The 25,061-nt window shown below is 42.5% G+C and overlaps 2 protein-coding genes across 2 annotated transcripts; one reads left to right on the top strand and one right to left on the bottom strand.

Moving 5' to 3' along the window:
- The first annotated feature begins 8,746 nt into the window (after positions 1-8,746).
- On the top strand, positions 8,747-15,869 carry LOC137308264 (putative potassium channel regulatory protein). The gene is made up of 2 exons (XM_067977098.1): positions 8,747-9,483; positions 13,250-15,869. The coding sequence occupies exons 1-2, from the start codon at positions 8,906-8,908 to the stop codon at positions 13,416-13,418; spliced, it is 747 nt and encodes a 248-aa protein (XP_067833199.1). The 5' UTR covers positions 8,747-8,905; the 3' UTR covers positions 13,419-15,869.
- Positions 15,870-21,153: 5,284 nt separating this feature from the next.
- On the bottom strand, positions 21,154-24,004 carry LOC137308263 (UDP-glucose:glycoprotein glucosyltransferase 1-like). The gene is made up of 3 exons (XM_067977097.1): positions 23,863-24,004; positions 22,692-22,857; positions 21,154-21,520 (listed from the first exon to the last, which is right to left on the bottom strand). Exons 1-3 carry the CDS (start codon positions 23,962-23,964, stop codon positions 21,495-21,497), a joined length of 294 nt encoding a protein of 97 aa, XP_067833198.1. The 5' UTR covers positions 23,965-24,004; the 3' UTR covers positions 21,154-21,494.
- Between the last annotated feature and the right edge of the window lie 1,057 nt (positions 24,005-25,061).

The raw sequence follows: 25,061 nt of genomic DNA on the forward strand, positions 1-25,061 counted from the left end.
AAAAACAAGGGTCAAGGAATATGTATTCCTTCAACCCCTTTTCCTTCATTCACCCATCCAATCTAATCTTCAATGTTGACATAGTTTCTGCCTCAACCACTATTTTATTTTGCAATGTTATTTTTAGTCAAAATATCAAGTCTGACCTCTTGCCGTGTAAAAGGCTTTGTTTTTCATCCAATGGTGCATGTCAATGGAAAGGATGTTCCATTCAGTTGATGCATGTGACTTCCCCAGCTAGGTATTGAATTGTAGTTAATCACTGCAAGATGACTGGGATTTAATCTGTGGCAGTTAGCGGGAAGTAAGACTGCTTCATATATGTCTCAAATGTTTTTAACTGTAATTGGCTGTCTGCTGCTGCATCCTTTCGAAAGAAAGAAAAAGAACTTGCATTTATATAGTGCCTTTCATGACGTCAGGACGTCCCAAAGCACTTTACAGTCAATGAAGTACTTTTGAAGTGTCGTCACCGTCATAATGTATGAAACTCAGCAGCCAATTTGCACAAGGCAACTCCCACAAACAGCAATGTGATAATGACCAGACCATCTGTTTTAATGATGTTGGTTGAGGGATAAATATTGGCCAGGACACCGGGGAGAACTCCCCTGCTCTTCTTCGAATAGTGCCATGGGATCTTTTATGTCTACATGAGAGGGCAGATGGGGCCTCGGTTTAACATCTCATCTGCAAAGAACTGAGATACATTCCTAATGCAAGGTTTGAAAGGTGGGAGTAGGATCCAATTTAGACAATGTTCAAGTCATTTGTATGTGGCGGCTGAGAAATCAGTGGAATATATTAATTTTTTTAGTTTACATGTTTATTCGGGTTAAATCACATGGATTGGATAGTAGGGAACATCATCCTGTATTTATTTGAGTTTTGTATATTTCACAAAAATTGTCTATACCTCAGCAGAAAAAAACGCAAGACACTCCAAACATGACCTGGAGTGTCAAACGTGGGATCTGGAAACTAAAAACAAGAGACACAGATCAGCCAGCACTAAAAGGGACCCAGGTCAAAGGTGAGTTGAACATTCTTCTCTCCACATGCACAGAAAGCATGTTGTTTTAGACCAAGGCTAAATATTATACGCAGGAAGGTAAGCCTCGGAAGCTCCTTGCATAACCCTGAGCAAATAGGTCCAAATACAGTTGAATTATAGAATCATAGAATGATACAGCACAGAAGGAGGCCATTCGGCCTAGCGTGACTGTGCCGGCTCTTTGAAAGAGCTCTCCAATTATTCCCATTCCGCTGCCCTTTTCCCATAGCCCTGCAAATTTTTCCCTTCAAGTATTTATCCAATTCTCTTTTGAAAGTTATTATTGAATCTGCTTCCATCACTCTTTCAGGCAGTGCATTCCAGATCATAACAACTCGCTGCGTAAAAAAAATTCTCCTCATCTTGCCTCTGGTTCTTTTGCCAATTACCTTCAATCTGTGTCGTCTGGTTACTGACTCTTCTGCCAGTAGAAACAGTTTCTCCTTACTTACTCTATCAAAACCCTCTCCAAGGCCTTGAATGTTGGCCAAGAATTCCCCTGACAGTTCAAAATCCTTCACTGCATTTGTCTCACCGAACACAAGCTCTTTAGATTCAACCCAACTTTATCAGTTGAGCAGTGGTGGATCTGTGGCCATAAGAACATTCTCAAACACATATTCTGAAAATGTTTTCATCTCCAGCAATCCTGCATTGAGCTTCTGAAAACCATCCAAGCTATGATTAGCTTTATCATTACAAGACTCAATTTCTTGTCTCGGCTTACTGCAAGGGGCAATAAAGAGCCACTCGTGAACTCGATCAACTTTCACTCCAAATGGCGAGAAGGTTCTTTCCCCAAGGATATGGAGCAGAGGCAGGTAAATGGAGTGCAGATCAGCCATGATCTAATTGAATGGCTGATCTGAACGGCTCGAGGGGCTGAATGGCCTACTCCTGTTCCTATGTTCTCACAACCTACATGACAAACAGGTGAACAAAGGATCAGGATAATGCCAGGAGCTGTGGGCTTCCTTCCTGCAGGCGTAGCGCCTACTCACCCCTAGCTCCTGAAACTCAAGGGACCCCAGGCCCCCTCTCAAAGGTCAAATAGAAATCGTTAACAACACTCAAGTGCCACCCTAACCCAGTACCAACAAGACCCCTCACTATTCCTTCTCCCCATATAACCAGAGACCCCTGACAAGTAAAGACCTTTTTCCTGATAAGTAATATCCCCTCCCTCATATGAAGAACTGCATATAAGGGACCCTGCATGTATGTAATGGTGGAGCCTACAAAGCAGCAGGTGCACTGTGGCCCTGAAGTCTGCAGTGACCATAGAAAGTCTGTAAACTCCAATACAACTCATTAATAATGAAAAAATGTTCTGCCCATGATATCAGAGCCATGAAAGGATGTTCCTTTAAAGCCACTGCAATATATCGAAGAATAATCTTGCAAGATAAAATCTTAATGGGATCAAATCATAATCATAGAATCTTAAAGCACAGAAGGACGCCATTCGGCCCATTGTGCCTGTGCCCACTCTTTGAAAGAGCTATCCAATTAGTCCCACTCCCCTGCTCTTTCTCCATAGCAAATTTTCTTTTTCAAACTTATATCCACTTCCACATAATTCCAAACAATAATTGTTTATGTACAGTTTCAAATACGCCTCTAACACTATTCAAAAACATGATTAGAAAAATGACCATATTGTACACCTGTAGTTTGTCTGAGGTTCACGGCTGTAAAAGACGCAAGTTGTTCTGTCATTCCACTTAGATCAGGCAATTGCTGACACCTAGTGGCCGTTTTGAAACATTGTCCTCATTGCACAGTTCCTGCAGAGTGACCAGTTCTGTATCAAATCCCATTAAGAACTTATGATATTCAACGTTCTTCAAACCACTGCTCTCGCCGCTTCCTGAGGTCCACGCTCAGTGTTCCCTTTCACTGTCCTCTGACCCCATCCCTCCCTTCAGTCTCACCCTTTGTCGTGCTTTCACCATTCACTCTGATCTTCCCCTCTCTGACCCCAAACATTCAGTCCTCAGCAAAGGCCTTAGCTTCATCCCCTTATGCCCCCACCTCAATGAATTTCGAACTCGACACGATGCTGGGCTCTTCTTCTGTCACTTTCACCTCCGCGCCCACTTCTTTGGCCAGGAGTCTTCCCCCCGCACAGTGGACCCACTCTCCCATCTTCAGAATTCTCGTTCCGCCTGGACCCCTCTCTCTGGCCTCTTACCCTCTCTTGATCATTTCATTGTGAACTGCCAGTGTGACGTCGGCCGTCTCAATTTCTCTACTCCCCTCACTCATTCTAACCTACCTCCCTCTGAACTTGCAGCACTCCGTTCTCTCAGGTCCAACCCTGACACTGTCATTAACCCTGCTGACAAGGGCGGCGCTGTTGTTGTTTTGTGGCGAACAGACCTCTACCTTGCGGAGGCTGAATGTCAACTCTCCGACACCTCCTCCTACCTCCCCCTGGACCACGACCCCACCGCCGAACATCAAGCCACAGTTTCCCAGACCGTCACTGACTGCATCTCCTCTGGAGATCTTCCCCTCTCGGCCTCCAACCTCATAGTCCCCGAATCCTGCACTGCCGACTTCTACCTCCTTCCCAAGATCCACAAACACAACTGGCCTAGGAGACCCAACGTTTCAGCCTGTCCTTGCCCCATGGAACTTACTTACTCCTACCTCGACTTTATTTTATCTCCCCTTGTCCGGTCTCTTCCGACCTACATCCGCCACTTCAACAGTTTCCAGTTCCCCGGCCCTAACCATCTCCTTTTCATCATGGACGTCAAGTCCCTCCACACCTCCATCTCCCACCAGGGTGTCCTGCGGGGCCCTTCGCTTCTTCCTTGAACGAAGGCCCAACCAGTCCCCATCCACCACCACCCTCCTCCGCCTGGCTGAACTTGTTCTTACGTTGAACAACTTTTCTTTTGACTCCTCACTTCCTCCAAATAAAAGGTGTCACTGTGGGAACCCCTATGGGTCCCAGCTACGCCTGCCTTTTTGTGGGATACATAGAACATTCCTTGTTCCAGTCATACTCAGGTCCCCTCCCTCACCTCTTTTTCCGTTTCATTGATGACTATATCAGTGCTGCTTCCTGCTTTCGCCCCGAACTGGAAAATTTCATCAACTTTGCTTCCAATTTCCACCCTTCCCTCACCTTCACATGTTCCATTTCCCACTCTTCCCTTCCCTTCCTCGACTTATCTATTTCCATTTCTGGGGATAGGTTGTCAACCAATATCTATTATAAGCCCATTGACTCCCACAGCTAGCTTGACTACACTTCTTCCCACCCCACTTCCTGTAAGGACTCTATTCCTTTCTCCCAGTTTCTCCATCTCAGTCGCATCTGTTCTGACAATGTCACCTTCCACACCAGTGCTTCCAAAATATCTTCCTTTTTCCTCAACCGAGGATTCCCCTCCACTGTAGTTGACAGGGCCCTCGACCGTGTCCATCTTATTTCCCACACTTCTGCCCTCACCCCTTCCCTCCCCTCCCAGAACCATAATAGGGTCTCCCTTGTCCTCACCTTCCACCCCGCCAGCCTCCACATTCAACGTATCATCCTCTGCCTTTTCCACCACCTCCATCCTACCACCGAACATATCTTCTCCTCCCCTCCCCTATCAGCATTCCGGAGGAGCCGCTCCCTCCGCGATACCCTGGTCCACTCTTCCATCACCCCCAACACCCGCTCTCCTCCCCATGGCACTTTCCCGTACGAGCACACGAGATGCAACACCTGCCCCTTCACCTCCTCCATTCCCATCGTCCAGGGCCCCAGACACTCCTTTCAGTTGAAACAGCGATTTACTTGTACTTCTTTCAATTTAGTATACTGTATTTGCTGCTCACAATACTGTCTCCTCTACATCGGGGAGACCAAACGCAGACTGAGTGATCGCTTTGCTGAACACCTCCCCGCTCTGTGCGCAAGCGTACTCTGACTTGCCGGTCGCTTGCCATTTTAATTCCCCGTCCCACTCCCACTTTGACCTCTCTGTACTCGGCCTCTTACACTGTTTCAATGAAGCTCAAAGTAAGCTCGAGAAACAGCACCTCATCTTTCGTTTAGGCACTTTACAACCTTCCAGACTCAACATTGATTTCAATAACTTTAGATCATAATGATTGCTCCCATTTTTTCAGCTAGTAAGTGCTGGTAATGGTTCTGCTGTTGCCATGTACAGCTACACTAGACTGATCTTTTGTTTCTTTACTTGTCCCATTCCCACCCTCCTTGCCTTGAACCATCATCCCTTTTGTCATTTAAACTCTCTTGCCCACGACCCTATCACAGACCTTCCCTTTTGTTCTTTCCTCCCCCTCTTTCCCTGGCTCTGTACTTGCTTAAAAACCTTAACCCTTTGGCAGCTTCCAGTTCTGACGAAATCTCTTCGACCTGAAACATTAACTCTGTTTCTTTCTCCACAGATGCTGCCTCACTTGCTGAGCTTTTCCAGCATTTTCTGTTTTTATCCCATTAAGAACTTTCTTCTTTGGCCTGGAAAATATGACACATCTAGAGACACTATAAGGTATCAATGTGTGAAGTTAACATCAAGCAATTGGTATAGAGTGGTCCCTGAATCGTATTTATTTTTCTCTGAGTATTAGGCAGGATTTCTCTAAGCTATATTTGAAAAAATTATATTTTGGAAAGTATCTTACATGAGGCTGTAGTGATTCAGCCCATAGGTGATTCTAAATTAAAACAATACAAAACACTTTAGTTGTTTATAACTGTTTCTGAAATACAGTTGATATATTGTAATGATAGAATCTACCATGTTTGGAGCTGAATTTAGTCTGAGATGGTTTGGACAGATCTGAAACCCAGATAATAAAGAATTATAGCATTTCAACTTTGCAAACATGTACTGCCACTGACCATTAAGACACTACTAAAATTATAATGAACGCCCACATCAATTTTTATTCAATCGAAAAGCTGTAGTGAAATTTAACCAGTTTTATTGAAAACATCCTGTTTCCCATTTGGGAATGAATTGTTTTTCCTTCAATTTAAAACAATTCTTTCTCCCAGTAGCAGTGGATAAGTGCTGCATGGAATAAGATTTCATTAAAAAACAATTAAAATCAATGGCAAATAAGGGTTTAAACCAGGGTCATAGGGCCATTCCAGTCCTTTATCTGCCATGAGAGAATGTCTTTGTCAATAAAACAACAACTTGCATTTGTTGTACATAATAAAAGGTCCCGAGGCATTTCACTTGAGAGAAATGAACTGAGTAGTAGTAGAGTTAGGAGAGATGATTGAAAGAACGGTTGGATAGATAGGTTTAGAGGATACTTTTAAAGGCAGAGAGGGAAAAGCAAGATACAGAAATTTAAGGAGGAAATTCCAAAGGGTAAGACCCACGTGGTTGAAAACTCTGTAACTGAGTGAGGAGTGTCTAGGGAGGAGGCAGAATGTACAGGAGGTAGGAGTCGGAGGATCGTAGGACACAGGCTGGAAGAGGTTGCAGAGGCAAAGTGGTGTAAGGCCGTGGTGGAACTGAGGGCAGGATTTTGAATTTGGTGCACTGGGGCGACAGGAACCCATTAAAGAAAGTGCGACTGGGACTTAGTGTAGGACAGGATGTGTGGGCGCAAAACGTTTAGGCAAGTTGGAATCTGTGTATCATGCAAGATGGGAGTTCAGCTAAGAAGACATTGTAGAAATTGATCTTCAGGTAATGAAAGCATAGTTCAGGGTTTCAGTAAGAAAGAACTTGCATTTATATAGAAACATTACATAAGAACATAGTGCAGGAGCAGGCCATCCGGCCCCTCGAGCCTGCTTCGCCATTCAACAAGTTCATGGCTGATCAACGCCATTTTCCTGCACTATCCCCATATCCCTTGAAATCTATCGATCTCTGTTTTGAATGTACTCAATGACTGAGCCTCCACAACCCTCTGGGGTAGAGAATTCCAAAGATTCACCACCCTCTGAGTGAACAAATTTCTCCTCATCTCAGTCCTAAATGGCCTACCCCTTATTCTGAGACTGTGACCCCTGGTTCCAGACTCCCCAGCCAGGGGAAACATGCTCCCTGCATCTACCCTGTCGAACCCTGTAAGAATTTTGTATGTTTCAATGAGATCACCTCTCATTCTTCTAAACTCTAGAGAATACAGGCCTAGTCTACTCAATCTCTCCTCATACAACAATCCCGCCATCCCAGGAATCAGTCTGGTGAACCTTCGTTTCACTCCCTCTATGGCAAGTATATTCTTTCTTAGGTAAGGAGACCAAAATTGTACACAGTACTCCAGGTGCGGTCTCACCAAGGCCCTATATAATTGCAGTAAGACATCTTTACTCCTGTACTCAAATCCTCTTGTAATAAAGGCATTTGCCTTCCTAATTGCTTGCTGTACCTGCATGTTAGCTTTCAGTGACTCATGTACAAGGACACCCAGGTCTCTTTGAACATCAATATTTCCCAATCTCTTACCATTTAAAAAATACTCTGCATTTCTATTTTTCCTACCAAAGTGGATAACTTCACATTTTTCCACATTATATTCCATCTGCAATGTTCTTGCCCACTCACTTAGCCTGTCTATATCCCCTTGAAGCCTCTTTGCATCCTCCTCACGACTCACATTCCCACCTAGTTTTGTGTCATCAGCAAACTTAGAAATACTACATTTGGTCCCCTCATCCAAATCATTGATATAGATTATGAATAGCTGGGCCTTTAGGGCCTTTCATGACCTCAGGACATCCCAAAAAGCTATGAAAATTCATTCTTTTTTTCTCATAGTAGATATTCTGTTACTGGGAAGAGAACTTTTAGTTAATTTTATAAAACCTCTTCAAGTCAAATGAAAGATTCAAACCCTATTCTTAGCTCCCATGCCCCAATTTGTGTTTAAATAAAACTTTAAAAATAATTATAATTCTTCACAGTATCTTGTAAAGCCTTTTATTTGGAAAGGCCCTCTATTGATTATTGAGGGATATATACATTTAAATAAAATCAGTAAGCTTGAACAAAGTGAAACAGATCTCATCGACACAATGACATTCCATGTCTCTCTTTCTCTCTCTCTCACACACACACACACACACACACACACAGAGAATAAGGACTGCTTCAGTTAATAGCAATAGTTTGGGGAACGTGAGAGAAGGTAACAGATTGGGAGTTGTGTTGTTTAAGAACATCATACAGGACCATATGGATCCCATTTCTACTAGTCTCATCCCCGCTGTGGGCAGCACAAGCACTAAATTGGAAAAGCAAGACCAGATCAGTTTTGCTGCCAAACTTCCACTTCCCTGAGCCCCAGTGGTTGTGCCCTGTCATAGAGCCATGGACAAAAGGGAGATTGAATGTTCACCTGCCAACTGGCACAAATTCCAGTCACTGGCAACAGTAACACCACTGCTGGTGCTTTACTCATTGTTAACCAGTTTAACAGTTAATTAGCCATTTTCCCTCTGCTTGCCTCAGCCACTGATGATCAGCACAACATTTGCAAGCAGCAGTGCCAGAACTACACATGAAACCCTATAGAGAGTTACAGTATGATCACAGTATAGTGTAGAGTTCACATTAACAGCTGTCACATCTCGCTGAACAAAACCAGTTTATCAGGGGGGGCGTGTCTCTTCTTATTGTGTGCGTCTGCTTTGCTTCTTAGCAACAACCAAATAGGAGCAACATTCAAGAAAAAAGCTCCGAATTGTAAGAACTCTTTTAAATCTTCCTACTCCTGATTGATCAAGAATGTCGTAACATTTAGTTTTCTGACTTTAAAAAGGAATTAACTTTGTTCACTAAGCCACCTATCGCTTGGACTATTTTCTTTGATACAATCCACCTGATCCTTTGCATATTCCCATAGAAAATGGATGAGGAACAGCAGCAGTTTCTGCCTTTAAAGTTAAATGTTGGAGGAACGATTTTCGAAGCACTTCCTGATACTCTGGCCAAGATTCCCAGCTCCAAACTTAGCAGGATTCTCACTGGATCAGAGCCCTCCATACAACAGATAGGATCCAGGGAGTACTTTATAGACAGAGACGGATCATTGTTTGGATACATTTTAGACTTCCTCAGGACATCTGAGTTACTGTTGCCCGGCGATTTCTGCGACTACGACCTGCTGGTGAAGGAGGTTGAGTTCTATGAGCTGGATCCAGTGTTGTATACACTGGAGACATTGCAGAGGAAAAACAAATCAGAGGTTCTGGAGATACGCTGCATTCGAAAAGGGACGGGAGCCCTTTTCAGAGTCTTTGGCTCATCTATGGAAACAGTTGACGAACTTTCCAGTCGGATAACAATGCACGTGGAGAAAAAGAACTTAAGTCCATGGGCTTCTGTTGAGAAAAAGAATCCTACCCCTGTCCAGAATCCTTCATTCTATGACCTGGTTTTCCAGTGTGGAGCTAACCCCTATGTGAATGGAGGGCAAGTTAATATGTAAGTACTGAATTCAAAAAATAATTAGCTATAACATAAATCCAACAAGAATTTAAGAAAAGGCCCCAGTGTATCAATGTGCCGCAGAGTGATACAAACCAGCTTTCTGCACATGATTTCCAACAAAATGGTGACATTTCCCTTTCAATGACTAGAGGATCTAATGAAATTGTAGGAATGCACAGCTTTAAGTTGTGTGATTTCTAAGAATGTGATTTTATTTGTGGGTTAATCACAGAGAAAAGTAGACATTTTCCTAATGGACACCATGTTTAGCACCTTACGGTGAGATACCGATGTGCAACATAGTGAACGGGGAGGTTGGCACTGAATCGGGGACAGATAAATTTCCCACAGGTAGGGAGAGGAAGTCAGTCTGGACTGTATTATGCTCCTTCTGGCTGGATCAACAGCAAAGCTAGCAGAGGCCATAGGAAGGTCACATACCTGGCTCCTTGTTTCAGCACTGTATTGTACAGAGGAGGCCGAAAGAGAGGGGTGGAAATACATTACCGTGGGCTTAAAAATTAAGAGTACTTCACAATATATTTACATTCTGAAAACAGCAGTCCAATGACATTACTGCAATATACAGCAGAGAATGGTACACCATAAAACATATTTAATAAATTATAATATAAACGGGGAGCGGGCAGGAAATTGGACATGAATTTAGATTTGAGGTTAGGATTAGATCAGCCATGATCTTATTGAACAGCAGAGCAGGCTCGAGGGGCCGATTGGCCTACTCCTGCTCCTATTTCTTATGTTCTTATAATATCTTTACCCTGTTTTTATGTACAATATAAACAGAATATATTTACATGTCCAGATGAAGAGAACCAGCTTGAACCCAATTGCAACTTTGTCCGTTGTGCATTTTCAGATCACTCTACTCATGGGCTATAAATATTATCCAGCATTTTTTCATAACAAATCGGTTTACATTTGCCATTATAATGGCTCCGAAGAGGTTGGGAGACCAAAAGGAGTGTGGTGATTGGTTCAAAAAATCTGTGCACTCACAGAGCAGCAAGGCCCCAGTTTTGATCACTGTCTGTACTAACTTAGCTGATCTCAGCAAATGCGACAATAGGAACACTAAAGTTGGCCTCAGTACATATCAGCCACATTGTTATCCTGTAACTCCCACTTGAAATGTGCACATTGGATGATGACAGGATTAGTCTTGGCTGCAAGGGCTCTATGCCCCAGTAGCCTGCTTGTACTCATGATTAAGACCAAAGTATAAATAATAGACACTTTGGGAGAGGTACTCAAGGGCAAGGGACATCTATGGCACACACCCCAGAAAAGAGTCGACACACGCAGGAGAAAGGTGGGGGTAGGGAGGGCAATAAAATTGACAAGGAATAAAAAGTGGTAAGGAAATTAAATAGAATTAAAAAGGCTTTTTGTTTCCCTATATCCTTGGTTGGTAAAGAATGAACATCAGCGAACTACTACTACAGATGAGCTATCCACTAGGAACCATGAGGACCTCTCTATAAACCATTTGACAGACTATTGACAATAACTGTATCAAATTATATTGTTGTTCATCCCAGGAAATCAAAGACCAAAGTAATAAATTGGAAAAAAGTTGATTTTAAGGGTATGAGACTGGAACTAGGGAAAATAAACTGGAAAAATTTACTGACAAAGAAATAGATCAGCAGTGGGTAACATTTAAAATGGTGATCAATAGAGTCCAAGACAAAAATATCCCAGTAAAAAGCAAGAACAAACCAGCCAGTAATGACACACCATGGATGAATAAAGAAATAAGGACAACATTGAAGCTAAAGCAAAAAGACAACAAAGGAGAGGGTAACTAAAGGGAATACAAAAAGGATAGGAATGAGGTCAAAATAACAATTAGGAAGGCAAAAAGAAACTACAAAAAGAAATAGTAAAATATTCTACAGACACACAAAGAACAAAAGAAAAATCAGGATAGGGATAGGGCCACTAAGGGATGCACAAGATAAACCTACAGGTAATGGCAGCAAAATGGCAGAAATATTAAAATGACTTTGCCTCAGTATTTACCAGGAAGATTAAAATGGTGGGCATGACATTAGAAGAAGAGATCAAAAAAGATCTGAAGACATTTAAGGTAGAAAGGGGGGAGATAATTGATAAACTAATCAAACTTAGAGAGGATAAAACCCCTGGTCTGGATGGATTGCATCCGTGCATATTAAAAGAAGTTAGGGAAGAGATAGCAGAGACACTATTAAATATATATAAGCATTCATTAGAAAAGGAAATAGTGCCAGACAGATAATGTGATTCCTATATTTGAAAAGGGAGATAGAACAAGTCCAGGGAACTATAGATCAATTAGCTTAACGTCAGTGATAGGAAAGATAATGGAATCTTTACTCAAAGATGCAATAGAAACACAAAAAGAAACCAAAATATAATAAAGAATAGTCAGCATAGATTTCAAAAGGGAAGGTCATGCTTGACCAACCTTATTGGATTCTTTGACAAAGTAACAGAAAAGATAGGCAGGGGTAATGTAGTAGATGTAATATATTTGGATTTTCAAAAGGCCTTTGATAAGGCACCGCATGGTAGGCTCATGACTAAGATCAGAGCATATGGAGTCAGGGGACAAATAGCAGAATGGATAGCAAGCTGGCTACAAAACAGAAGAGAGAGTAGGGATTATAGGTAGTTACTCAGACTGGCAAAAGGTGGGAAGTGGTGTTCCTCAAGGATCAGTGCTGGGACCACTGTTGTTTACTATTTACATAAATGATTTAGACTTGGGAATCGGAAGTACAATTTCAAAATATGCGGACAACACCAAATTGGGGGGTATAGTTAATACTGAGGACTGTGACAAAATACTGGGAGAGATTAATAAACTTGCAGAAAGGATGTGATTGGCAAATGAATTTCAATATAAATGTGAGGTGATACATTTTGGTAAAAGAATAAGGAGGCCACATACCCCCTTGGAAAATAAGAATGTAAATGGGGTAGAGCAGCAGAGGGATCTGGGGGTACAGATACACAAATCAGTAAAAGTAGCGACACAGGTTAATAAGACCATTAAAAAAAAGCAAACCAAGCACTGGAGTTTATTTTGAGAGGGATAGATTTGAAAAGCAGGGAAGTTATGTTAAACTTGTATCGAACCTTGGTGAGACAGCATTTGGGGTACTGTGAACATTTCTTCTCTGCATATTATAAAAGGGATATAGAGGCACTAAAAAAGGTGCAAAAGAGATTTACTAGGATTATACCAGAACTGAGAGGTTATACCTATCAGGAAAGATTGAACTGGCTGGGGTTCTTTAGAAAAAAGACTGAATGGTAACGTGATAGAGGTCTTTAAGGTAATGAATGGGTTTGATAGGGTAGACGTAGAGAAAATGTCTCCACTTGCGGGCGAGATCAGAACTAAAGGCCATAAATATAAGGTAGTCACTAATAAGTCCAATAGGGAATTCAGGAGAAACTTCTTTACCCAGAGTGGCTAGAATGTGGAACTCACTACCACAAGGAGTAGTTGAGATGACTAGCATAAATGCATTTATGGGGAAGCTAGATAAACACGAGGGAGAAAGGAATAGAAGGATATGTTGATGGGGTTAGATGAAAAAGGGTGGGTGGAGGCCCATGTGGAGCATAAACACCAGCATGGACCTGTTGGGCTGAATGGCCTGTTTCTGTGCTGTACATTCTATGTAATTCTATATAACCTCTTGAAAGATGCTTCCCCATTTTTTTTGTATCTTCTATTCCTCAGATACGTCCAATTGACTCCAGCAGACAGAAAAATTCTTTTGGGGTTCAACGTCTTGGGAATTCTCCTCGATTACCTGACAAAAGTTGGATTTTATCTCCAAAGTACAAGGACTGTTCACCATCAAGAGGACACTGTGGAATGTTATACATTCAAACGCAACATGAACTAAACGCAAACATCGCATGATTGTCCTGCATTGCTGATGTTCAAAAGTAAAGCAAGGGAGTTTGGCAACTGACTGAGCGGACGTATTTAATAGTACTAACTGTTTATATTTGTGTTAACTGTGTGATGTGATAACGAAATTCCCACTGACCTTGTTGGAACACTGCTGTATTTTCAGTGGCAAGTGATGGGAGGCGGCGCCTTGTGCGTTCATTTGGTGGAGAAAAGGCGTTCTTTGATGATTATGAAGAGCCATAAAATTTTGGATATGTGTATTTGTGAATTGCAATTGCAATAGTGTGACTGAAAACACTGTTGACCAAAGGGCAATCTAGACTCTGTATTGCATTACAACTGCAGTTTGTTGGGGCCCACAAAAAATCCATGAGGGTGTGGTACAATTGACTTTCATGGTAACGACAGTTCAGCAAGAGAAGATTTCAAGCCCTATAAACATTACATTCAAGTCAATGGGAAGTGTGAGATTAAATCTCTCAAAGAGTTCCGCTTTTGAGGTTTTACTCCAACATAGAACAGGCATGATACTGATGCACAAAAGCTCGATACATGTACAGCTTTTGAGTTCATTATTCCAATGTGAATACTAGCATTGTTTGACTGCAGTTCTAGCGATCTTTACAAGTGAGAAACCACGAAGGGCCAAGGCACATATTGCAGGTCATCACCAAAGTTATAAAAAAGTCAGAAAGGATTATTACAGTTAAGTCACGTTCCTAATTTAGGGTTTTACATTAAATAATCAGTTGCCATTTTTAAAGTACACTGTACAAATGGAACAATGTGCATTTCTCATCACCACAATTGAGAAGTGACATATATGTGTTGGATGCCAAACTTGGATTTTAAAATTCTAAACATTGCAGGAGGAAGGAAAGATTTAGGGAGACCTGTAGTTCCACAGTTGAGGCCCTGGGAAAGGGATGAGTATGACATTGCACAATGAATCCTCACTTCAACACATAGGGGATACAAGAGGAACAGCATGGAGAATGGAGCATTTGAAACAGAGAAGAAGAAAAAAATTTCAGATGCATGAACAGTCATAGTTTTGATAAAATGAAGACAGGAAAGGAGTTGCCTATCAGACGATAAGCTTTTTCTTGCAACATGTTCAGAAGGGCAAGAAAAACCTCCCCAAGTATGGGAACAATCCTGAAATCTTGAACAGACTTGGGCTTTATAGATAGCTGAGAGGAATGAAGGGGAAAATAGTGTTTGGCGGCAGTAATGGGGATGGGGTAGTCCCACTTGAGGTCAGAACTAAGTTAAGTTTTTATCTGTTATGCAATGTTGCAATTCTTCTCTTTTCTATAATAAAGAGAAAATGCTGGAAAAGTTCAGTAAGTGAGGCAGCATCTGTGGAGAGTGTTAACATCTGCGACCTAAAACATTAACTGTGTTTCTTTCTCCACAGATGCTGCCTCACTTGCTGAGCTTTTCCAGCATTTTCTGTTTTTATTTGAGATTTCCAGCATCTTGAGTATTTTGCTTTTGACTTCTCTTTTCTATGTTTTTTACCGCCCAACAAATTTGAACCACCAACAAAGGCTTTTTGTTTCCCCATACCCTTGGTTGATAAACAATGCAAATCAGCGAACTATTGTTTCAGGTAAGCTATCAATTAGGAACCACAAGGACCTTTCCATAAGCCTCAAGGGGAGAACTCTTCCATTTGACAGATTATTGACAGCATCTGTAGCAAATTATACTGTTATTCATCTCAGCAAATTAACTTTTTGAAAGATGTTTCCCCAGTTTTTTGTATCTTCTTTCCTCAGATAAGTGCAAGTGATTCCAGAGGAGAGAAAAACCCTCTGACTTAAGTACTCGCTGCATAAACTCACTGAACCATCATGTTAGCAGAAAGGTTCGAGCAGCCAACAATCAGCAATCACTCACACATTTTTCTATGTAATGAACAGATAATCTTTTTTTTATTGGTGTCGGTTGAGGGATGAATATTGACCAGGATACCAGTGAGAACTCCCTTGCTCTTCTTCAAAATAGTGCCATGGGATCTTTTACATCCACCCGAGAGGGAAGACTTGGTCTAACTTCGCATCTGAAAGGCATCACCTCCAACAGTGCAGCATTCCGTCAGTACTGCACTGGAGTGTCAGCCTAGATTTTGTGCTCAAGTCTCTGTAGTGGGACTTGAACCCACAACTTTGACTCAGGGCAAGAGTAACATCACCGAGCCACGACTAAAGCCAGAACAATCTTATTACCGTGCTCTAATGCTGAATACACATACCTCAAATGCACTTCCTTGAAATCCATGGAGTTACAATGTTTGCTTACATTGGTAAAGTGACTGGTCTTAAAGCCAGTGATAGTCTCACAAATAAGAATAAAAATTGTATCGTACTATCAGAATCTGTCATAAAGTTTCTTTTTCATTGAAATTTTTAAAGGCCGAGAAACCACAGTAAATCAGTTGGCAACATCACTGCTTTATTGTAACTTTCTTTGTGTGAAATAGTATTTCAACCTCCATAGCTTTGGGAAACATGACTCTCAACATTATAAATGGGTCACACTGAAAACGAAACATAGTGACTTTCCTTCTAGCAACTGCAGTATGGCGCCCGCATAAGGCAGCAGAGAACTTTCCAAACCTTACAATTGTGCTTCGAATTTCCAGATTGTACAATACATATTTGGCAGTGGTTGTGGAAACATCCCTTAACAGGCTGCAACTAGAATCGATATAAAATGTATAGTTCCAGTGTGCCATGCATGAACCAGATTTTGCGTTATGCAGTTACACTTCGATACGACTGGAGGAAAGGTACATTAGTGATGTAAGTAATGAAGCACAAGAGCAAATGGAAAAAAAAAGCAAGAAAATTTTTTTTTGTTTACAGAAGATCCCGCTCAATCTCAAAACATGAAGAAAAAGCAGTTAAGGATGAAGTGACAGTAGATCCCTGTGAAATCAATAAATGCTACAACCATACAACAGAATGCTGTAACACCTCTAACATGCTCTCTCTTGTGACATTGATTTTTGTTTAGCGCTTCTAAGATTTCTGGTACGTGCGATTGTCATACCAACTTTAAGCTCTGTTGAAACCTGTTCAGTGCTGGCAGTTAATATTTAACAACGTATAAGAAAAGGCCATTCAGCCTTTACTATTTCAACTCACCCAGCTTTACAACTAACCAGATCTTGAACTCCCCCAACATCTTTGATTTCAAATGCTTATCACCCTTCTATTATTTCATTTCCCTCAAGATTGGTTTTAAATTTTCTTTTCACTAATTTTAAATTTATGTCCTCTTGTTCTACTGGCCTTAGTGACTTTAAAGCAACATTGAGGGTTCATCTCATAAAGTTGGCCATTTTATACTTTATATACTTTAATGACTTTTCCCATCCTCTTTCTAGACTGTGGGGCTTAAGCATCTCCCATCTTTCCTCATCACTCATCCAGTTTTCATTTGGAGTCATTATTGTTGGTCTTCGAACCTTTTCCAATGCGTGTCACTTCTCAAGTGTGGTGATGAGAAATGCACAATATTCCATTTATACAGTTTAAAAATAGCAATTGTGATTATTTTTCATAGCCCTAAATTAGCTATGTGATTTGATGGTAATTAATAGGCCTTGGCATACAATTTCATTCTTTCAAGCATTCTGCATCAGAGTTGCCACTGTGGGTCAAGAGGCTCACTACCAGCAATTAAAAAAGACAAAAAAATACTTTACTAAAGAAAGCACACACACCTAAAATCCAATGGAACCACTGAATCAAGGTGTGTGTTTATCTAAATATCTGGTCGTCATAAATCCTTTTCGGTGTTTTTATTTAAAAGAAATAAAGACAATAGTTCACGAGCTAATGAAGAAAATATAGTGACAGATGTAAAATGCATGAGAATCTATCGGAAAATATCACATGCTAGAGAAAGTGACAGTACAGCAGATGATAATCAGTGTGGCTCACTGTAAATAAATATCACTTTAGGAGGATATTTAAGCCACTTTAGGATTTAAGCAAGTCTTTTCATCAGTGGTGCTTATAGAGGAAGCAAAGTTTAGAAAAATATTTTCACAGAACAGCGGTGGGTCACTGTGGAGCAGAAGGGGCTGATAGAACAGTCTTCCATATAACTGGAAGGTGAGTGTTTCAGACATGCCAGAATACAAGTGTGTGAGAGTGAGGCTTTATACTGCAATATTTGAGTTTAGAGAGACAGTTCGCCTTATTGCTCAAATTGAAGGAAAATGTCCAACATTTTGATGTCACATAAGACAAACAATTTGACTTGTATTTTACAGGTCACGGAAACCAATCTTGCCATCGTACAAAACACTGGAAAGGTTTTTCAAACTGCAAATTCATAATCATAAATACACCAAAGTTCACATTTCAGCTGTAGAATCTTAAAAGGGCAACAGTGGAATACATGCTGCATTTAAACTTTGTTATTTATTACTGAATACAGCATCTTAACTTTAGAAAATTCTAGTTGCTAGCACTGGCTGTGACTGGACAAATGTTTCCATTACAACTTGAGTATGAGAACTTAAAGAACTTGAGACAAGTCAATTTTTGGTACATTTCAAATCCGGTCTACACAGGCTATCAGTGGGGACTTCAATCTCTCGTGTTTTACAATACTTCGTAATGAAGACGTTTTAAGGTGTTTCTATTTTTACAAACTTAGTAAGGCAGCCACTCCCTGTGAACACACTGTTACTGTACAGCAGTGTGACACATTACTTGTTCCCACACCAGCCACCTTTACAACCACTAATTAGAACCCCGTTTAGTGTCAAGTAAGGCTGAATTATGGGTGGTTTTATGCTGTAGACTTCAACTCACTAAAAACAAGATCAAGATTCCTCAAAGTCATTTCATTTGACCAACAGAGAAATGAGACTTTCTTTCAAACAACTTAGGTTACGAGTCAAACTTTGCTCCCTCATGGTGAAAGGAATGTTCCAGCTCGCTGGTGCTACCCAAGTCTTCCCGCAGCTTTTTATTTTGACGATATAATTCAGACCTGGTCAGCACACAGTGCGAAAACTAAATGTAAGCAACTTCTTGAAACTTAGTTGTGCGCTCATTTGCTATCTTCTCAAAGTTCCGAGTTCTTATGTTGTCTGCAATATGCCAAAGCCTTTTTCCCCTTCAATATCAGAACACAATCACAACAGGCAAAACTGAGTGCAAATAATATTAAACAAAAAAGAATGATAAATACTTTTGACAACGAACACCACATCATATAATTAAGGAGGGGTTTTCTTGATGCTTTCTATCCGGGCTGGTTGTGAAAGTTTACAGTTCATCTTCTGTATGATTTTTGCATCAGAAATATCCATGCTTCATTGAAGCATAATTATGTAAAATGCACCTGAAGCAGTAAGCCACACACTGAAGTTCATGTTCCATTATTGCAATGGAATTCGAGGCAAGTAAGCAGCATGTGAAATTTCCCTAGCACTGGTGAAAGTCTGAAGTGATGAATAAAAACCACTAGCTCAGATATGATAAACTTCTGATAATATTCTGTACGGTGGTGCATCGGTGATGAATTCCCTTCGATACAAGTCTGCTGCAATCACAGCAATATTCTACCCTTTGAGGTATGCAATCTATAAGCAACAATGATACAAGCAGCCGCTCCCTTATAAGTCACTTCAGGCATCAAGTGCAATAAAGAAGTTCCTTCCCCTAGTTACAATACAATTGAGCAGGGTTAATAAAAGTAAATCCGGATAGCATTGAATACAAGCATGTGTGCATCGGAGGATTGTTGATTTGTGTAAAGACGAAGTGCACTTTAGGCCATTTATACAGACGCTAATCTGCTTGCTGGTTTACACTGAAGATATACCGTAGTTGTGTAGAAACAACAGTGAAAGGGTGCATCCTGAAAGTTTGCACACAGACTTTGAAGATTAGGCTGGATTTACACTAGTTCAAGGTCTCCGATGTATGAATGACCAAAGAGCTAATTTTGGGCCTGGGAAGAAATTTTGGAGTGCAAGGGAATAAACAACAAATACTGCATTACTAATAGACAGTCACTGTTGTCCACAGGGTAGTAGATATCCTAGACCCTTTACATAGACACCATGTGATCTATATTTCACATATTCAAATGGAAAACTGTTTTCTATAAAACAACAGTAATAAAGACTAAACAATGTAGCATAGCTGTATATTCCACAATAAAACTTTACATACACAAATTGCCAGATCTTGCAATCTTGCATTGTGATGTCTCGATTACTCACACACTGCTGTGTACAACACAGCAGCTGAGCCATTGGAGTATCCTGCTGAAAATACAGGCTTATAGGATAGAATACGTTAACTTCAAATAAAGATTCACCTTGTTCTGCCCTTCAGTAGAGACAGAGTGTGAATGTGTGAGAGAGGCCGCGCGAGAGAGCGACGGACATAGTGGGAGCGGGCAGGAGAGAGCGACGGACATAGCGGGAGCGGGCAGGAGAGAGCGACGGACATAGCGGGAGCGGGCAGGAGAGAGCGACGGACATAGCGGGAGCGGGCAGGAGAGAGCGACGGACATAGCGGGAGCGGGCAGGAGAGAGCGACGGACATAGCGGGAGCGGGCAGGAGAGAGCGACGGACATAGCGGGAGCGGGCAGGAGAGAGCGACGGACATAGCGGGAGCGGGCAGGAGAGAGCGACGGACATAGTGGGAGCGGGCAGGAGAGAGCGACGGACATAGCGGGAGCGGGCAGGGGAGAGAGCGACGGACATAGCGGGAGCGGGCAGGAGAGAGCGACGGACATAGCGGGAGCGGGCAGGAGAGAGCGACGGACATAGCGGGAGCGGGCAGGAGAGAGCGACGGACATAGCGGGAGCGGGCAGGAGAGAGCGACGGACATAGCGGGAGCGGGCAGGAGAGAGCGACGGACATAGCGGGAGCGGGCGGGGGAGAGAGCGACGGACATAGCGGGAGCGGGCAGGAGAGAGCGACGGACATAGCGGGAGCGGGCGGGGGAGAGAGCGACGGACATAGCGGGAGCGGGCGGGGGCGAGCGGCCGACGGGGTGGGGGCGAGCGGCCGACGGGCCGGGGGCGAGCGGCCGACGGGCGGGGGCGAGCGGCCGACGGGGCGGGGGCGAGCGGCCGACGGGCCGGGGGCGAGCGGCCGACGGGCCGGGGCGAGCGGCCGACGGGGCGGGGGCGAGCGGCCGACGGGCCGGGGCGAGCGGCCGACGGGGCGGGGGCGAGCGGCCGACGGGCCGGGGCGAGCGGCCGACGGGGCGGGGGGCGAGCGGCCGACGGGCCGGGGGCGAGCGGCCGACGGGCCGGGGGCGGGGGCGAGCGGCCGACGGGCCGGGGGCGGGGGCGAGCGGCCGACGGGCCGGGGCGAGCGGCCGACGGGCCGGGGCGAGCGGCCGACGGGCCGGGGCGAGCGGCCGACGGGCCGGGGGCGGGCGGCCGACGGGCCGGGGGCGGGGGCGAGCGGCCGACGGGCCGGGGGCGGGGGCGAGCGGCCGACGGGCCGGGGGCGGGGGCGAGCGGCCGACGGGCCGGGGCGAGCGGCCGACGGGCCGGGGGCGGGGGCGAGCGGGCGCTCATGTGTTTGTGTGAGAGAGAGAGAGAGAGAGAGACAGGAATGAGTTATAGTGTTCATGTACATTCTTCCAAGGACAAGAATAATACATCAACATGTACTGTACTGACCAACCTAGACAACTTGAATTCAAGAGTCTGAAAATCAATACATTGAAAGGTTTTGAGTTTTTATTATTGGGAATTTAAATTATCCCTATGATTTTTGGCTTTCTTAAACCCCACTGACAAACATATAGAAACTGGCTGATTTTGCATGATTTTTTTTGTCCCTGAGGTGAATACCTATACATTTTCCAATGATCCTTGCACCCCCATTGTTTTTCCTGTCCACAGAACTGAACCCCAATTATAATACACCTATATAAAAAAAAACACAACTAACAACACATTCCCATTCCAATCTCTTAGCGCTGTCACATTTGAGAAGATTTCACGTAGAAAAGAAAGGAGCAACTCCTTAAACAGAGTTAAACTGGTCTCGTGTTCACAGCTCAAAGCTCAATATGTGGGACGTGATCTGTGAAATGAAAGAGATACCACAGGTTAGTACTCACAGCACTGAAAAAAAGTCTACATCTGGAGCAAAATAAAATCCAACATAATGCCACTACAGTGCCTTTTTGAATTGAAATGTGCTCAATCAGCAGCACTGCCTGCGTATAACATTGACCTCTCCTTTATCGCTGATGAAATCCCAATCCAGCCTTTCGTTACAAGGACCGACTTCTCCAATACTCTTCTTGCAACACTGCATTTCCTTTACCATTATCACACAGGTATAGAAATATATACTGCTTACATATTACTTATCAGGACTGGTAGATTATCCTGTTTTTGGTCAGATTTTGTTTTGCTGTGAACAGCTGTCAGTCCATGTGCTATGCTTCCAGATGCGTTACAAATGTTCATACAAGAAATCTAAACATTATGCATAAAGTTTATTACATTTTTTAAGTCATCATTTGACCAGGTGAAAACCAAATCAAAATACAAAATCTTCACTATGTAACATGCACATTTTGATTTGAATTCCTGATAACTTAACAGCTTGTAACTTTTTTACTTTAGCTTTTTAATGCTTTGCTAATGCAGTGCAGGCTGCACGTAACACAATTTGCATCAGTTCACATTCATGCCATCATTGGGAAATGTTCATATAAGCAAAAGCTTAGATCACACGTCACTTCATTTTCCACACTGTCTAATGGAGCTGCTGCTAGTTTAAAGGAACAGTTCATTGTTGGCCTCCTGCTTTACACACCAATGCTGCAACTGACCCCTTACTGGACCCCTTAATATTTGCAATATTGTACACAAAAGTGATAGTGTAGTTAGATTTACTGACATTTAGTTAACTAAGTTCTGTGACCATTTGTAATGAATCTGCAACAGGTTTCTCATGGATCGGGTTCTTAACCATCATACTGACTCTAATATCCGATCTAATTCTATCAACTGCCTTTGATTTTTTTAATGTTCATTTTAGGGAAAGCCTTTGAAAACTTTTTTGAAACCCACTGGGTCATTATGAACTCTACTCACTTTCAGCTTTGGCAAAGATGTCACAAACTATTAATACAATACAGTTTTGATATCCTATTTAGAATGCATGTATTCACTAAAATGAGACGGACTCATTTCAAATGCCTTTTAAATATGCTGAAGTGCAACAATGTTATCAACCTTACCTTCTGTGCTGGTTACTTCTTCTGTACTGGCATGAGTCAATCCATTCAATTTCTCCTCTTGGAACAGCTTCTGAAACTGTTTAAGCTCTTGATCATAGTCCTGCCATTCAGGAACAATCCGCACAGCTGCCTCCAGTTTGGGCTCTTTAGTCATTGGGTTATTGCACTAGAAGGACGTAATGAATGTCAATCACTAAGATTTCACTGAACATTTAGGTGGTGATGAACAAGGCCCACAAATTTAATATGGATTTTAACACATTAGTCAATGAGACCAATTTTAACTCACTGGTACCGGCTTTAACGGGGTGGTAAAAACACAAACCGACCCATTAACGTCAAAGCTCTGGCCACTGCCATATTTACAGGGACCTAAGCTGGGCGACCAAAGCAACCACCAGTTTTAGGCAATAGGCACCTTTTAATATGTAAATCGGGGTCCTATGACATGCACAGAACTGGGACAGAACTAATTAGAGTGGGTTCCGTGCACAATCCGACTAGTGTGATCGGCAGTGCAGCCTAAAAGGCCCCAAAAAATTAAGTTTTAAATTAATAAATGGCTCCAATTATCTACTTGGACAGAGACTAATGCTTTCATTATTTTAAAGACTTCAATCCTATCTCCATGAAGTTGACAATTTTCCAAAGTAAAAAGCACGAGTTCTCTCAGTCTTTCCAGGTAACCATGGGTCCTCAAAGTAGGTATCAATCTAGTGGTCCTCCTCTGAACCTTTTCCAGGATGTTCATATCCTCACCATGTGACGGGACTACAACTGGGCACAGTATTCTAGGTGTGGCCTGACCAAGGCCTTATACAAAGAGAGGATAGTGTTTTTTGGTTTACATTGAATTGGCGGGCAATACATCTTAACACCCTATTTACTTTCACAATAACCTCGTGGCATTGGTTATGGACCTTTAAGGACTCATGCACTATAACCCCCAGGTCCTTCTCCTGCTGAAAAGCTTTGTACACTCAACTCTGCATGGTATTCATGTCCTTGGAGTTGCCCCTACCCAAGTGCATCACACTACATTTATCTATATTAAAAGACATCAGCCAGACAGGGGCCCATTGTCCCATTATACCTAGATCCACTTGCAATCTATGACAAAAAAAAAATCATTTTGATGTCTCAGTGAACAGAAACTCACTCGTGTACCTACCAAATCAATAGTTTTAGCTCTCTTCTTAGATTCTTCATCACACCATGTCTCACACCATAGCCAGTGCTGGGGGAGGGATTTAATAGGCACTTGATGGATCATGTTGTTAGGCAGATCCTGTAAAACAAATTTACCAGACAAAAACAAAGTAAGTAATTTTAAGCAGCTTCTGATTATTATGGATTTCTGCACCTTTAAATTAATAAGTTCCATTAATTACTATTTCTTTGATTTAAGCTTGTTTACATTATAGAAGAAAATCTGCTGCTGCCCACACAAAAGTTGGACGGTGTGACTGTAAATACATTAGTCATAACACCAATCCCCACTGTCATCAGTCAGCCACTGCGATTTCTAACTCGCTGATGTTGGCCAAAATTAATTATAGGAGTAACTTGTATTTATATAGCGCCTTTCGCAACCTCAGGATGTCCCAAAGTGCTTTAGAGCCAATTAAGTACTTTTGAAGTGTAGTCACTGTTGTAATGTAGGAGATGCGGCAGCCAATTTGCGCACAGCAAGCTCCCACAAATAGCAACGCGATAATGACCAGATAATTTGTTTTAGTGATTGTTGAAGGGTAAGTATCAGCCAGGACACCAGGGGAGAACTTCCCTGCTCTTCTCTGAATGGTACCGTGGGATCTTTTACATCCACCTGAGATGGCTGATGGGGCCTCGACTTAACGTCTCATCTGAAAGACAGCACCTCTGACAGTGCAGCGTTCCCTCAGTACTGCATTGAAGTGCTAGCCTAAATTTTGTGCTCAAGTCCCTGGAGTGGGACTTGAACTCACAACCTTCTGACTTGGAGGAGAGAGTGCTAACACTGAGCTACGGTTAACACCTTATTCGATCCAAGACAGTAAGAAATCATGCTGATCAGCCTGACTGTCTATTAATGTTACTGCTAATTTCATTTTTCCTTTTGACAAACCCTGTGAATGGTCAGGTACTGGTTATAGCTACACAAAGGCTACTTTACTCAGTGCAAAAATGGAACACCAGAACTCCAGTGATTGTGCCTCAGATCAGGATGAACATTCCTGGAATTCGAACACATTCGAACTCAAGAGGAACTATTTAGATTTTATTTCACAATGTAATCCTATCTTGAGATGCAGGGCATTGAGCAGCAAAAAAAAGCTTCCTGAAATGCAGACAAAGCAGGGGTGGAGAGAGCATTTTGGCATCTTGTGG

This window comes from Heptranchias perlo, unplaced genomic scaffold (genome assembly GCF_035084215.1).
Source record: "Heptranchias perlo isolate sHepPer1 unplaced genomic scaffold, sHepPer1.hap1 HAP1_SCAFFOLD_1259, whole genome shotgun sequence".
In the NCBI taxonomy this organism is placed as follows: Eukaryota; Metazoa; Chordata; class Chondrichthyes; order Hexanchiformes; family Hexanchidae; genus Heptranchias; species Heptranchias perlo.

What these genes read in the sequence shown, in the direction of transcription:
- LOC137308264 (XM_067977098.1), top strand. Translation starts at nt 8,906, where the DNA reads ATGGATGAGGAACAGCAGCAGTTTCTGCCTTTAAAGTTAAATGTTGGA. An exon ending in AATGGAGGGCAAGTTAATAT is followed by an intron (nt 9,484 to 13,249) that starts GTAAGTACTGAA and finishes TCTATTCCTCAG; the next exon opens with ATACGTCCAATTGACTCCAG.
- LOC137308263 (XM_067977097.1), bottom strand. Translation starts at nt 23,964, where the DNA reads ATGATCCATCAAGTGCCTATTAAATCCCTCCCCCAGCACTGGCTATGG. An exon ending in GAGCTAAAACTATTGATTTG is followed by an intron (nt 22,858 to 23,862) that starts GTAGGTACACGA and finishes ACGTCCTTCTAG; the next exon opens with TGCAATAACCCAATGACTAA. An exon ending in AGAAGTAACCAGCACAGAAG is followed by an intron (nt 21,521 to 22,691) that starts GTAAGGTTGATA and finishes TTCATTTCACAG; the next exon opens with ATCACGTCCCACATATTGAG.